At 41.1% G+C, this 15,242-nt stretch overlaps 1 protein-coding gene across 1 annotated transcript; it reads right to left on the bottom strand.

Annotated features, from left to right (window-relative positions):
* Window positions 1-621: 621 nt before the first annotated feature.
* CPR14 (cuticular protein 14) lies at window positions 622-9,909 on the bottom strand. The gene is made up of 3 exons (XM_017904320.1): window positions 9,835-9,909; window positions 3,238-3,371; window positions 622-967 (listed from the first exon to the last, which is right to left on the bottom strand). The coding sequence occupies exons 1-3, from the start codon at window positions 9,847-9,849 to the stop codon at window positions 622-624; spliced, it is 495 nt and encodes a 164-aa protein (XP_017759809.1). The 5' UTR covers window positions 9,850-9,909.
* Between the last annotated feature and the right edge of the window lie 5,333 nt (window positions 9,910-15,242).

The raw sequence follows: 15,242 nt of genomic DNA, 5'->3' as shown, positions 1-15,242 counted from the left end.
CGCGAAATTCAATTTGCACGAAGCACTTATGCACGAAAACTCGTTTTCATTGGATTTTATCTCACGAAAATTAAAATACATAGTGTCGTCTCTATGTAGATACCTTTTTACTCACTGGAACTGTAATTTTAATTCAATTTTGATCTAATCTTCGTTATTCGACGTAGGCCGAGTAATGGTGTCGACTTAAGGCGCGAAATTCAATTTTTCAGGCGACTCAGATACGAAAACCGATTTTAGTTTCATTCTATTTCGCGATAGGGTAGATATTAAAGTGTCCTCGCTATGTAGATGCCATTTTATTCAGTAGAACTGTAACTTTCATTCAACTTTGATCCAATCTTCGCTACCCGACGTAGGCCGAGTAATGGAGTCGACTTAAGGCGCGAAATTCAATTTTTCAGGCGACTCAGATACGAAAACCGATTTTAGTTTCATTCTATTTCGCGATAGGGTAGATATTAAAGTGTCCTCGCTATGTAGATGCCATTTTACTTGCTATGGCTGCAATTTTGATTCAACTTTGATCCAATCTTCGCTACCCGACGTAGGCCGGAGTAATGGAGTGAACTTAAGGCGCGAAATTCAATTTTGCAGGCGACTCAGATACGAAAACTCGTTTTAATCGCTTTCTATCTCACGGTAACCGAGAGTTAAAGTGTCATTAGGGTAGGAAAGAAGGGAGTTACCTCGGGCAGGCGATCGTGGTTGACCACCGTCGTCCTCTTCTGGGTGAGCCGCGTTCCACTCGAGCGCCCTCTGGATCTCTGGCGGTATCGGTGGTGACGTGGGGATGTGAGAGCCTTGCACTTGGAAGCCATTCTCGTCTGCTACGTATGTGATGCTGACTTGCTGGCCATCCGGCGCTACGTAAGAATCAGAGCCTTGGGAGACCACCGGTGTCTCGTTGTCTACCTGCTTAGGTTGTCCTGACTCCGAGTGGCTGATCCCGTTGCTGGTCTCGAAGCTGAAGAACAATTAGGGAAACAACGATGAATTCCTGCAGTTAAGTTCCAATAAACCAGTGAACCATGAGGTTCTACTTTGAAAATACTCAGAAATTCTCCTCTTCGGAATTTATATTCGAAGCTGTGCTATTTATACTGCAGAACAATGAAGTACCATGTTGCAGAGTGTTACCAATTTTTGTAAATGAGAAAAGTAGGAATCTATTTTCTTGAACGTCGAAATTGGACAAGCCACTTTTCCCAATTTCCTGCTTTACAAGGTAGTAATTAATGTGTTGCAGGAAATTGCACATAAGCTAGTTTTGCAAGAAAATTAAGAATTTGGAAAAATATGCTTCGTAATCTCGCTTCCAAGATAATCGATCTGCACTGATATAACGTCGAAACACTCCAGTGGGATACTGATCCTACAGGCAGCGTTAATTTCTAGCATCCGCATAGATTTGTGATCTAAATGGCACTTTTATTGCCTACAGCTAGACTAAAAGCTTACTTACAGTACAGAAACTTTGTATGAACCGTGCAAATAGTCCAATCCCAAATGAACTTTGCAATTTTTATATTATCCAGTTAAATTTGTTATTCGTGACTGATACAAAATTTCTATTTAAATAATTTGTATATTTCCAAAAATTTCTAAATTTTTATGAAAAATTTCGTTTCATTTCGAGTTTCATTTTCCATCGAGTAATAATACCGATAATAATAATTATTGTCACCAGCGTTATTATAGTGCAGTATAATTGAAAGAAAAATATGCAGCCGGTAGCCGTCACTCCCACCTATGAATAACGATGTGCTCGAGCAGAGCAAGAGATTGCAGTGGGCGACAATTGCGAATTATGATAATAAGCCGGTACCATTCGGCACAGATACCTGTTATCCTCTGTCCATTGTCTTCAACGTCTGTGATTACTTTGCCACGCTCGCGTGCCAGCAACGAGTAAAGGTCTCGTTGCGACTTGTTATACGGTGAAACGGACATTTCAACTTCCAACCCGATTTTCTCTCCGCATTTCCGCGGGTTAATTAATCGTAATCCATGCGAGTGATTCCGCGTGAGACTGCGCCCCTATCATGGCGAACGCAATGGAAACGGAATTTTGACCGGGGCAAAAACTATCTTTCCCGTCAAATCGTTCTATTTTCACGCGAGAAATATTCCTCTAATGTGGACATTTAAAAATTGGAAACTTACCACCTGCTACGAAAATTTAAAAAATTCGAAATTTACTGCAGAATGAAAATTAAAAAGAAAAATAAATAAATACAGATTTGAATGGTACTATGAGAATTAAAAAATTGGGAATTCACAAGGATTACTGGATTATTCCTCTAATGTGGACATTTAAAAATTGGAAACTTACCACCTGCTACGAAAATTAAAAAAATTCGAAATTTACTGCAGAATGAAAATTAAAAAGAAAAATAAATAAATACAGATTTGAATGGTACTATAAAAATTAAGAAATTGGGAATTCACTAGGATTACTGGATTATTCCTCTAATGTGGACATTTAAAAATTGGAAATTTAGCACCCTGCTACGAAAATTAAAAAAATTGGAAATTTACTGCAAAGTGAAAATTAAAAAGAAAAATAAATACAGATTTGAATGGTATTATAAAAATTAAAAAATTGGGAATTCACTAGGATTACTGGATTATTCCTCTAATGTGGACATTTAAAAATTGGAAATTTACTGCAAAGTGAAAATTAAAAAGAAAAATAAATAGAGATTTGAATGGTACTATAAAAATTAAAAAATTAGGAATTCACTATAATATAAAGGACAAGTCTTGCACACAAGTGAGATCAAAAAGCCCTAAAAAATCGGATCTAATTAAACTCTGATTGCTGAATTATTCCTCTAATGTGGACATTTAAAAACTAGAAATTTACCACACTACTACGAAAATTAAAAGCTTGGAAATTTACTGCAAAGTGAAAATTTGGAAAAAAGTTGGGAATTCACTGTAACATAAAGGACAAGTCTTGCTCTCAAGTGAGATCAAAAAGCCCTAAAAAATCGGATCTAATTAAACTTTCACAGCTTCTTGGAAAATAAAAAGAATTTTCTCCCGGTTAATTCGATTTGAAATATACGACATACTTCGTACTATACGACACACTGTACTCGTACATTTCTCGCGTTACTCTGATCTATTTCTATCTCGCAAGGATGACCTTTCGTATAAATTTCGAAACGCAACTTCGGCGAGGCCGCATCGTCATCAGTTGTCACGATGTTTCCAGAATCTCCAACTTACTTATTGACGTAAGTGCCGTCAAAGTTGACTTCCAGCTGCTGGGACGTGATCACCGCATCTTTGTCAGCGCCACCGGAAGGTCGTTGAGGAGCAGCTAACGTCGCCGTCGTACAAAGTACGACCGCCGCTAACACCTGCAACAATTTTATCTCCGATCAAACAACTATTGCCACGGTGAACTCTCCAAACATCCTTCTCACCGTCGACAAAAATATAAACGCAGAAACCACGTAGACACGCGCGTATTCGAAACCTAGACACGAGACTGACAGCAATTAGACTGTCAGTCCACGGTACGGATTCAAACTCGCTTAAAATCGACTGCGATTTTTCGAAATATCAATTCCTCGAACTGACTTAACATGGAGACACCATTTTTCTGTGGAATAATTGCGAGACGACGAAAATTACCATACAAAAACCGCGCGAAACAGGACTCGGACCTGTCAATTGTCATAATTTCCGAACGTTATAGTGTCGAACGAAAGATCATATTACGAGGACTCGTGGAGTGTTCCGTGACGTGGATCAGAACGAAAAGCCAGTGGAAAAACGCGTGTGCACGATCGGATCAGCGTGTATTTCGAATGGACGTCGGATCCGCGCCAATTAAGCTAATTGGAATGCGAGTTTTGAACTCGCATTGTCTGTCGTGACTGACAAAGTGTGGTAGCGCCTGGGAAACACGTGGACCATGAGAAATGCCGAGCCCTAACACCATTCGCAAAACCTTTCGTTCAAATATTCATAGAATTCGTGAAAGTAACGCTTGGCGACGAGGATGGCGTGGCTCGCAAAGGGCAAACGAAGATGATAATGCCTAGAAACTGCACGACGCGGTTACATCAGCTGCGAATGACATTATGAAATGCAGCGTAGTGGCGGGATGAGAGTGGTACTCGTGTAACGTGCATTTTTTCGCCTGCACGACCGTGGAACGTGTAATTTCATTCAAGAAACCCCATCAGCCGTGAATCTTACTAGGGAAAAATTCGCGCCCTAAATGTCAGCCCGATCGAATCTCTTTTCGTCCCCCGCTCTTCTGTGCCAGTCACGCGTGCATGCCGCCATCTTTCATTTAGTATACGAATTTTGGTAAAAAAGGATCCGCGCTATTTTATCTTCGACCATGGTAAATTTAATCTTCCAACGATCTTTCGAGTGAAAATCTTCGGAAATCAAAGAGAATTTTCGTAGTGTACCATGACGAGTATTTTAGAGACATTTGCAAAATTTTTCTTTTAACGACTGAATTTTCTCGCGATAGATATCTGTAGGTTTCCTAATAAGAATTTTGGTAATACACGATTGAGATATTTGAAATATTCTACGATATTTTATTTATATTTGGAAAATTCTATTTTTGATCGATTTTAATTTACGACTATGTTCGATGTTTCAAAATGTAACGAAAGATGAACACTCACCATCTAGGCTTGGTTAATGTCCCTTTGATACGAGGAATATTTTAACGGTATCTATAGAGTCGTATTTTCAACAACCACAAAATTCCTTTCCCCGACCGCGTGCGATCCCGGAGCAAGCCAAATCATATTTCACTTGTGTCCACTGTTGATCAGCCGAATTCCTGGGGAATGGTCCCGCGAAACGCAGCAGCACGCGTGGACCGAGAAGCAGGATTTAGAACCGCAACTCGCGAATGCAGCGCACAAATGACAAGGTAGTCGGCTGGCCGAAGATCGGATTGCGGACCCGTGCCCCTTAATCCAGTTCGTAACGCGTTTCTAATTACTAATCACGAGCAACACGCCACATCAATGGAACGTTATCCGGACAAGATTTCATTCTCGTAACAATGTAATCGATATTTCGATTCTCCTTGACCGTATGACCGAGCTGGAACAAGCGATCGCTTCCTACGTGTCGTGTTCACCGCGCAGACAATAGAAGCCACGGAAGGCCAAGCGGAGCCAGTCTCCGCGGAGAAGGAAGGACAAGGAAGGAAATCGGATAGGCCTGCAAGCCGCCATTTTTCTCTCTCATTCACCGACCATAGTCTAGTCGCGTCCTTCGTCTCTCGTCGCGTCCTTCGTCAACCCTCGTGGCTGCCAGAACACAGAACTCAAAGTTTAGAACTCAGAACTCAGAGTTTAGAACTGAAAACTCAGTTCTGAGAGCTCAAAACTCAGAACGCAGATCTCAAAGCTCAGAACTCAAAGTTTAGAACTCAGAACTCAGAGTTTAGAACTGAAAACTCAGTTCTGAGAGCTCAGAACTCAGAACGCAGATCTCAAAGCTCAGAACTCAAAGCTCAGAGCTCAGAATTTAGATCTCAGAATTCAGAACTTAGAACTGAGAACTCAGAGCTTGGAACTCATATCCCAGATCTTAGAGTTCCGAACTCGGATCTCAGAATTGGGAATACCCTTAGTCTCCTGTCATTCTTCCCCATAGCAACCCCGTTATCCCCGAAACGATCGGGAACACGGATCGATCGTGGACCCGTTGCCACCAGTCCCGGCCGCGAAAATGACAAAGCGCGGAAAGTTTCGCAAGTGTTGCGCGCCGCTGAAAGAGGAATTACCGGTGGCGATAATGACGCGTCCACCGGCTCTTCTCGCCGTGCAACGTGCAATCAGACGGATTATGAAAGAACCGGAGAGTCGCAAAGCCGCTTCTTCTTCTCATTCATAAGGTCAAACGATCACCATTCGGACCTGTCTGAAAGGCGCGACACGGCTCGATATGTTCGTTGATTGTCAATTTCGATCCGTCTACCTTTGCCGCGGATGGGGTTAACGATGTCTGGTATTGCTTTAGAATAGAGAACCTAGCTCCGCGCCGTTTTCGACCTTCCCACCCAGGCCAACTTTCTCCCGACTCTTTCTCGTTTCCCGCTTTTTGTTCCACGGTTTAATCGGAATTTTTTCGAATTGATGTCTTTCTGTCGAGGGTTTACTGTCTGCGGCTGTGCTCGGGGTGTGTGATATCCGTGTTCGATTCTCCCATTTCCGTCTTTCCCGTGAAACCATCAAATTCGTTAACCTTAAACAACCCGAGTTTCCGAATCAACGTGAAAGACTTGACTCAGCGATTACGTCAATTTACGACGAAAAATGGCTTCCTCGATCAGCAACGCGTGTATACAACCAATTAAATCATCTTCGAAGTCAGCTGTTACTTCCTTGTCACGACTTGCAACAATACGCGATCGTTTCTAACCTCGCCAACGAGGAAGGAGAATTTTGCACCATCGAAACTCACTAGAGAACCGGGTGACTCGCGCAAATAGCGATTAAATTTCAATCAAATAATCGCGATAGCGTTCGCGATGTTATATTACGAAATTTGAGGCAAGAGAGGGGGATGGAAGAAGACACAAGCTCGAAATTTAAGTGGAACGGATGAGTTTAGCATTCGGTGCTCGACGCGTCGCTTGGCCCAGTTAAATGGCGGAACAAAATGGCGCGGAAGACGCGAGAAGCGGAGTACACCGGTCGTAAGAAAGTACTCGGGATGTTCGTTGGTGTGACGCTTTATACCATCGCAATTGTCCCGCCTCGAAGAAAAAGGTGTCGACACGAGTGACGCAATCGCGCTTGTCGTTCGTAATTGTTATGATAATTCTATTCTTAATTTCACGCCTGCCCTCTGTTCCCTCGTTCGAATTCCGTTAATTTTGATTGTATGCAATCCGCAACAGCGATTGCTGACGAAGATCTTCGAACGCCTCCTTCTCAATCCTGCATCGAGAACGAATCGTCGATATGAAAAATGAGATACGCCAGGAGCGTAAGAAGAGAACAATTAACGTGGCCTAACAGTCTCTCACACGAATTTCGCGCGTGTCGACTTAACCAAGCCGGGGAGTGAAGTTGGCTGTTCCTGTTTCTCGAAATTATCGAATATTTCGGGAATTTTGAAACATTTATCGAGAACCAATCGTTGATATGAAGAATGAGATAGGTTAGAAGAATTAACGTGGTTTAACAGCCTCTCACACGAATTTCCCGCGTTTTGACTTAATCATACTGGTGAGAGAAGTTGACTGTTCCTGTTTCTCAAAATTATCGAATATTTCTCGAATTTTGAAACATTTTGCCTGTAAATGAAGTCGGCTATTCCTGTTTCTGGCAATTATTGAATATTTATTTATTTATTCGTTTATCTATTTATACCACTGGAAAAATTACAAGAAAATTATTACAGTGAGGTATAAAATTGATGATACCAAAGAAAAAGAAAAATAAAAATATACAAATATAAATATATCGAATATTTCTCAAATTTTGAAACATTTTGCTGGTTAGAGAAGTCGGCTGTTCCTGTTTCTCGAAATTATCGAATATTTATTTATTTATCTATTTGTACCATTAGAAAAATTACAAGAAAATTATTACAGTGAGATATGAAATTAATGATAAAGAAAAATAAAAATAAAAATATACAAATGTAAATATATCGAATATTTCTCAAATTTTGAAACGTTTTGCTGGTTAGAGAAGTCAGTTGTTCCTGTTTCTCGAAATTATCGAATATTTCTCGAATTTTGAAATATTTTGCCGGTTGGCGAGGTGGACTATTGCTGTTTTTCGAAATTATCGAATATTCTACAAATTTTGAAACATTTCTCGAATTTTGAAACATTTTACCGGTTAGAGAAGTCAGCTATTCCTGTTTCTCGAAATTATCGAATATTTTGAAACACTTCTCGCAATTTACTGTATTACTCGCGGATTCACGGATCCCGTTGCCAGAGAATATTCGAAGCTCGAACTCGTTTAACACGCCCGGTTCATTTGCCGTTGTTAGTATAGGTTATGTACACTCCTCGCGACTCGTGCAAATAAGAAGGAAGGTCGATTGCGATGGGCGAAAAAATGTCTAGAAGCAGGGTACCTGCACGAAATACTCCCGGGAATGTAAGGTACGCTGGGATACGCGTAATGCGATGCTAATAGGGGAACGGCGTCGCGACGCGCCTTCTTCTCATCCGCGAATGAAAGAGGAAAGTCGTATCCTCGACACCGGTGACATAACGATAGTATCGATGAGACGCATGAGCAAGTAATCGCTTTTAAAATCATCCTGATGCAACGTCTAACTAATTCAAAAGTTACACACGCGGAGCGAAAGGATGGTAACAGCTTCTGTCAATAATCGGGATCCAATGACAGGGGAAGTTTTGAGAGAGCCTCCTGAAGGTTCGGCGATCTAAAAATCGAGAAAAATCGATTTTTGTCTCGAATCATCGCGAAAACTTTGCACGTGCGTTTCACCGTGCACACTGGGCACGAAAATTCGCGTTACCATCGCGATCACGAGAACGAAAGAAACGGGGTTAAAGTTCATTTTGACGAGTTCAATAAAATATGAGAAAAGTCTCAGTCGTGTTCCGACGTATTTTCGCGTTCACGTATAGTTTGCAAATATTTCGCGAACCACGGGGGAGAATTGACTCTGTCGCGTTACGTCCGATCAGCTCGCGTAGGCGAGTTTCCATGAAATAGGTCGCGTCTGGAGCCATGACATTATCATTTATAACACGAATTTCGAATTTCGACGCTGAAACAGGAGTATCGCGTCTGTTTTCCTTCTGCTGCAATTTAAAAATGTTTTCTCTTTTTTCCTTCGAAAACGCGTTATTGACAACAAGAACCGTTCCGTTGACACGTTACACCCGCGCACAGTGTTTATCTTGGCGCGTTTTATTCCAGTAAATTTCATAGCGACCCAATGTTGCGAATAAAGCGAAACATTATCACGTTCCAGCAGCGCGATGCGTGAAAAAAATGGGAAAAAAATACGAAGAGGCAAAATTGCACGGTACGAAACGCGACAATGCATCGTTCTAATACTACGAAATAGACTAGAATTATCCCTGCGAAATTTTTCCGTTTGTCCTACGAAATTCCACGCAAACGTGACGTTCGAAAAAGCAAAATTAGACGTGCATGAAATTAATCAGAAATTTTCTCATCCCACAATTTCGAATGTTAAAGAGTCTCCCTAGGTTAGGAAAGGTTAGAATTAACCCTGCGAAATTCTGCATTGAAAAATTCGAAATTTTATTTTGAACGCAGTCTAAGATCGATAGCTCGTGAAATTTCGCGTTGATGGTTCCGACTCGGAGTCGAAAGACCAACGACTCTAAATTCCGAACAATCGAGAAGCAAACCCGAATTAACCCTGCAATCTTCTGCACGGATCTCACTCGAAGGCAGTATCGAAATGGAAAAATTGCAAGTGGAAAGGTCAAAGATTGTAAATTTACAAACGGAGGCAAAGTTCACTGGCAGGATTGACCCTGCGAAATTCCAGGATCATTCCGAGCGAGGCACGAAAGTGATATTCAAAGTTGAATTTCAAATTCCAACGGCAAATTGCGCGCCAGTGGTAATAAGAAAATGTGATCAGTTCACGTACTCGAGATGGAGCGATAGCACGGTACCCGGTATCCGTTCGATTAACTTGGCGGAAAATAGCAATGGTGGCGAATTTTGCCCCATAGCCACGGAAAGCTGTGCCTAACACCGATTCACGGTCGCGTGAGCGGCGTTGGAGACTTATCTCGCGGATGAAAACCGAGTCTCGCGGGCTACTGTCGGCCGCGTGTCTTACGGACTGAGTACCTACCTTGATAGTGAACATAATCTCTCTGTCACACGGACACCGGCGATGAAGCGGTTAGGATGGAGATGGGTTGGTACTTGTGCTTCTTCGTCAGATGCTTCGCCTCTTATATACACGACCGTAGCAACGTGGTACAGTGAAAGGGGTCATCCCTGCCCTCTTCACAATGAACTTCTTCTGACCAGTGTATCTTCGGAAAAATGTGCTCGGATGAATCGAGAATCGTGATTTTTCATCGTGGCACGCATGACATGAGATACGCGCGAAACGTGGACGACCCGTTCCTTCGGATTTTTGGCAAAGCCGAATCGTACGTGACATTACGTTCCTCGTTCTCTGCAATTGCGTCGGTGAGCGTCTTCTTTCCAGATGTACTCTCTCGCCCGGAAGCGGGCCCGTGCCCCACGAAGTTTAGACGTTTCGAGAAAGAGTCGAGGACTCTGGGTTAGCAAGAAATTAGCAATTTGCAATTTTCATTTTCTTCCTTCGCCTTCGATCGTTCGAAGGGACCATCCAGGGTGAATGATAATTTATTGTGCACAGAAGGTGTCCTAGTTAAGAGAAAAATGTAATTACTATATTTTATTCGTTCCTGTTGGTGGGCACATGAAATGAATTGGAAACTGACAGCAGACGAAATATAATTAATATAAGATTCTCGATAGTGAAAAATCGAGAGTAATTATTTGATATTGGAAATAAGGGATGAAATGCCTAGAATAAATTGAGAAATTTTATTTTTAATTATGCTTAAGCGTAGATTGAACAGGATGGAGGTTTTAACAGATTACAGCTCGATATGGATAATGAGAATAATAATAAAAAAAAAGGAAAAGTGGTGAAGGAAAGGTGTAAAAAGATGAAAATTGCCAATAAAATAATATTGCACGGTGTGATGGAAATATCACTGGAATATCGAGAACCACATTTCGATTAATAAATACCATCAGTTTAATATCAATTTCGTCGATAGCATCAGCTGCAAACGTGGCACGCGGTAATGCAATAAAGATAGAGGCACAGAAGGTACAAGAGAAGTAGGAAGATAATTGCCATTTGCTACAAGGCTCTACCGGATATTTGTACAGAATTTTTACAAAGTCGAACAAAACAGGCTGCGATTGAATGTGTAAAGGGATGCAGTGTCTAGGTCACGTACAATTGTGTTAGCTTCGCTTCTAGCAGAGGAAATCTTCGTTTCCTTGAATCCTATCCACACGCATGCCTCGTGACACAAATGTATGAGTTATACAGTGCCATTTATTAACATTGCACGTCCCTGACGCATTAATAATTTCATTTCCATTACATTTAAAAACTGTCTAAATATAGCGGTTGCACCTCGACGCCATTTTGATTGAAATAAATAGCTCGTTTTAATATTTAAACGATAACAGAGTGTCTGGTAAACTTGAAAAATGTACGAATCCTTATTACAAGTTATTATTGAGAGGAATAATTTGATTTTTCAATAAATTTGGAATAATCGTGAGAGAATTTTCGTGCCCCTTTTTTCTTCGAGGATCTATGAAATAAAAATCTGCGTTGACTTAGCGAGTGAAAGTCCTTTATTGCTCAATAAGTAGAAATGATGCAAATCTTTTTATAGAACTATTTATATCTATACTATTTAACATAGATTCCCAGAATTGAAATCTCCATTTGCGGTTTCGACGATTTATCGCATCCTCCAGAGCCTTCTTCAATCGATTAGCAATCCTCGACGACGAAAGAATCCAGAAACTGATATTAACATGTTCGACGTGTGCTGTCTGCTTTTTTCCCTTTCCACGTACTTGCAAATCGAAGTTCGTTATTTCCCTCGTTTCTTCCAGTTAATTATAAAATATTTTCAGCAAACACACGCTGACATTTACCAACTATCACTTCTGCGATTCGCCGTGCAACGTTTCAACCACGTGATAGCAAAACCAAATCGCGCGCGGTTTGTCGGAACGTATGGCGGAGCAGCGAGGTTAACCTCAAAATTGAATTTGTCAGATATGCTTGATTCGAGAACATGCATGATTTTTCCCCGATATTTGAGCATCGCCGTTCCAACGCAGCGATCTTCTGCTTAACCCTGACATTTGCGGCGTAAGTTGCAATCGGCGATAATGCATCGACGACTGTTTGCGTGTAATTTTCATGAATTCGCCAATAATATCTTCTTTCCTCGGCGAGTAAACATAAAGATAATCAGAAATATCATATAGCAACTTCTCCTCGATCGTAAGTTAATCAATACTAATTTTTCTTCTCCATTTTTACCAGAAAACCTTCGAAACGAGGCTTACGTCATAGCTCGATGATATTTCCTAACCTCAATTTCAACGAATTGCGTTTTCTTACTTCAGACTTAGCATCGTGATAACTAACAGCGTTCTTGGCTCCTGATATCGAATTGAATTATAATATCGAACCAAATTGGCGGATATTATTAATGGTACAATGGTAAAATGACAGGAAAATTGGGAAAAGAATAGCGAATGAGATACTGATTTAAAAGTATCCACGTGTTATCTTGGATGGAACTCGTGGTTATTAAGAAGTAAGTAATTTCGCCTGTTCCGTGCATCGATTTAATTATTTTTCTCTCCTTTTTGTTTTTTCCTTCATCGCTTTCAGCCTTGAATAGCAGAAGTAATTTGTAAGATGCTACTTCGGTTTCTCGTTACGTGATGGATTTGATCTCGTAATGATTAAACCGTTACAGAATCACTGTAAGACGAATCCAGCGCGGGATGGTATAGCAGATTTTTATTAGCCTCCATTTCCTGGCTGCGCGAACACATTTGCATGGCTACGTGCCACGAGACAAGAGAAAGGTATATTGTTCCGTGTACATGAAAATTAATGGTTCGGCCATCGATTCACGACTTAATTATTGGAATTTGCCCGAATCCGTGCATAATGAATAGAATTGTCGGTCCCATGAATATACACGCGATGGAATATCAGATACGGGCCCCGCGTTCGGCCGCCATAAGCCGGCATTGCTAATAAGAAATTCGCCTCGTGCGCGTATTTTTCGTTTGTGCAATTGTTTAGTTTGTCAATTATTCGCATATAGATATGAAACGTGGGACGGTACATTAAGGATGATGTGAAATGCTGCGTGCCCGACGGTGTCGTAATAATACTACGATACTTATGTAAATATAAAAAGCGACCTTAACGTTCAATGTTGCGTTACGTTCAGACGAACTAAATGGTGGAAATTATATTAGCATTCGCGGATAGCCGCGGTCGAAACGATGCGCTCTAATGCGAGATTAATTAACTTTTCCCGTGAACCGTTAATAATCATTGACAACTTTACATCATGAATCATCGCTATCGCTCAGTGATTAGAGGATCACGACAAATGCACATTTTACCTCCATCTTTTACTTCTGTCCTCCTTGCTATCTCTTATCTTGGCGTGTAAGACGTTTTATCTCTTACGAGTATCTCATATGAGTAATTAACGTCCTCGCGTATCGTCGGTGATAGTAACGTACGAAAATATTGCAAGAAGCGTAGAAATTGAAACGATACAGGACAAAGATAATTGGTAAATATTTTTAGGACCCCTCTTTCCGGCCAGTCAAATTTGAATAACGTATAATTTTATTAAAAAAATACTTCAAAAGATGAAAATAATTTATTTATTCGTTTATTCGGTATTACATTCGCTGTTTGGATGTCAGTTTTCACATTACAATTACAAATTACACGGTTTTTATGTAATTATAGTCGTAATTTAGTAATATATAAATATATTTCCAAGTCTATTTGCGTGCAATTATTTTTGTTATTTTGTAATCTATCTTATCTCAAGCAAGTTCTTAATCCGTTACTGAAAAATACTCCATTTGCATGATTTCCAGGTTTAATTTTAATTTTCGCAAATTAATCATCCACGAGGCTCCATTGAAATGTCAAATTTGTCAAAAAGTATGTACAGCGAGCTTGATATTTCCCATTTCTTCCGCGTTTTATTTTTATTTCTCGAGGCTGAAGCACGAAACGTCATAAATTGATCAGCAGCTTCGTTTATTACCAGCGACAACAATCAATCACTTTCATCCTCGTTAAACACCGATAGGTTACACACTTGTCTCCTCTATACAGCTTCATCCTTTAAGAAAACTCGTGGCGATCGACGCCATTGCGTAAGATTGGAACGGGAGCGTGCATTAAACGAGACTAACCGATCCGTCATCGAAATATCGCTAGAAATCATCGCGCGACAGTTTTCGGCGAAACTCATCCGTGACATTAATGCCGACCCGGGTTCTCGATTCGTTATTAATCTTCGGCTCGAATGTAGCCAGCCTTTCTCGCAGCACACCACGGCCATGTACCGACATTTACATCGTGTCATTCATGCGACGCGACGTCGTACACCATAGAATATTCACGACCCCCGAGGACAATCGGCTGTTCCACGAACCCGTGGAAACATGCATATCTGATAAATGTAACAAGTTCATCAGAGTTTGCCGAACGAAAATCCGCCGATTGGCTGCGCGCGTATTTTTAACCGCGAATCATCGGCAAAGAATGCATGCACGCACGATCGACGAGGAGATGTGGTGTCGTAGGACGCTTTTCTTGGATCGTCGGTGGAACAAATGGGAACGAAGGGTAGACAGTGTATCTCCACGAAGATTGAAATGTCAGTGTTTTCAGTCCTCCACGGTGGTCGGCCGCCTCTTTGAAACTAGTCGAACCGCAATTCCGTTTCGCGTCAGCCTGCGAGCTTCTTCTTTTCTTTTTAATGACAACTGAAAGGTCAGAAAAATGCTCGTTATTGCGACAGAAGGTGTGTCAGGCAAGGCTCGCGAGGCCCGCGAACGCGCCTCCGGTGCTCCAACGAGATCTATCCAAAACATCTGCGACTACTTACATGAATCCTGTGATGGCGGTCGTCGCCATGTTCGTTTTCCAATACATTTCCTAGAAAATTCTGAGAATTTTCTCCGAGTTTATGCGTGTCATGATCCGTATATATTGCGAGTATCTGTAATTAGAGGAATACGAAATCAATGGAAAAATGTGGATAAGAGGAAGAAAGATAGAGAGAGTGAGAGGGGGGTCAGGGTATCAGCGATGGTGAAACTCAGTCACAAAGAAGAGGCGTCATTGACACGGACGTAGTGTTAACACGTAAACGAGAAAAGATTCTTGCATCTAACCTGGAAAGATTAAGTTACCAGGTATGATGAAAAACTGGCTGATGGTGCCTACGCGACACGTTTACATAAGATACGAGACAGTGATAAGTTTGCTCGTGTTTATAATTACATTACAATAAAGATGCACTGATATTTCACGATTCTAGGTATCCGATGACAGATAATTCGCATTCTTATGCTTTATATCCTTGCTCGTTTTTATAGCCGGTAGCAGAGGAAAGGATCTGC

Source organism: Eufriesea mexicana, unplaced genomic scaffold (genome assembly GCF_001483705.2).
Source record: "Eufriesea mexicana isolate 0111107269 unplaced genomic scaffold, ASM148370v2 scaffold2884, whole genome shotgun sequence".
Lineage (NCBI taxonomy): Eukaryota > Metazoa > Arthropoda > Insecta > Hymenoptera > Apidae > Eufriesea > Eufriesea mexicana.
This window is presented reverse-complemented; position numbering and strand designations above follow the sequence as displayed.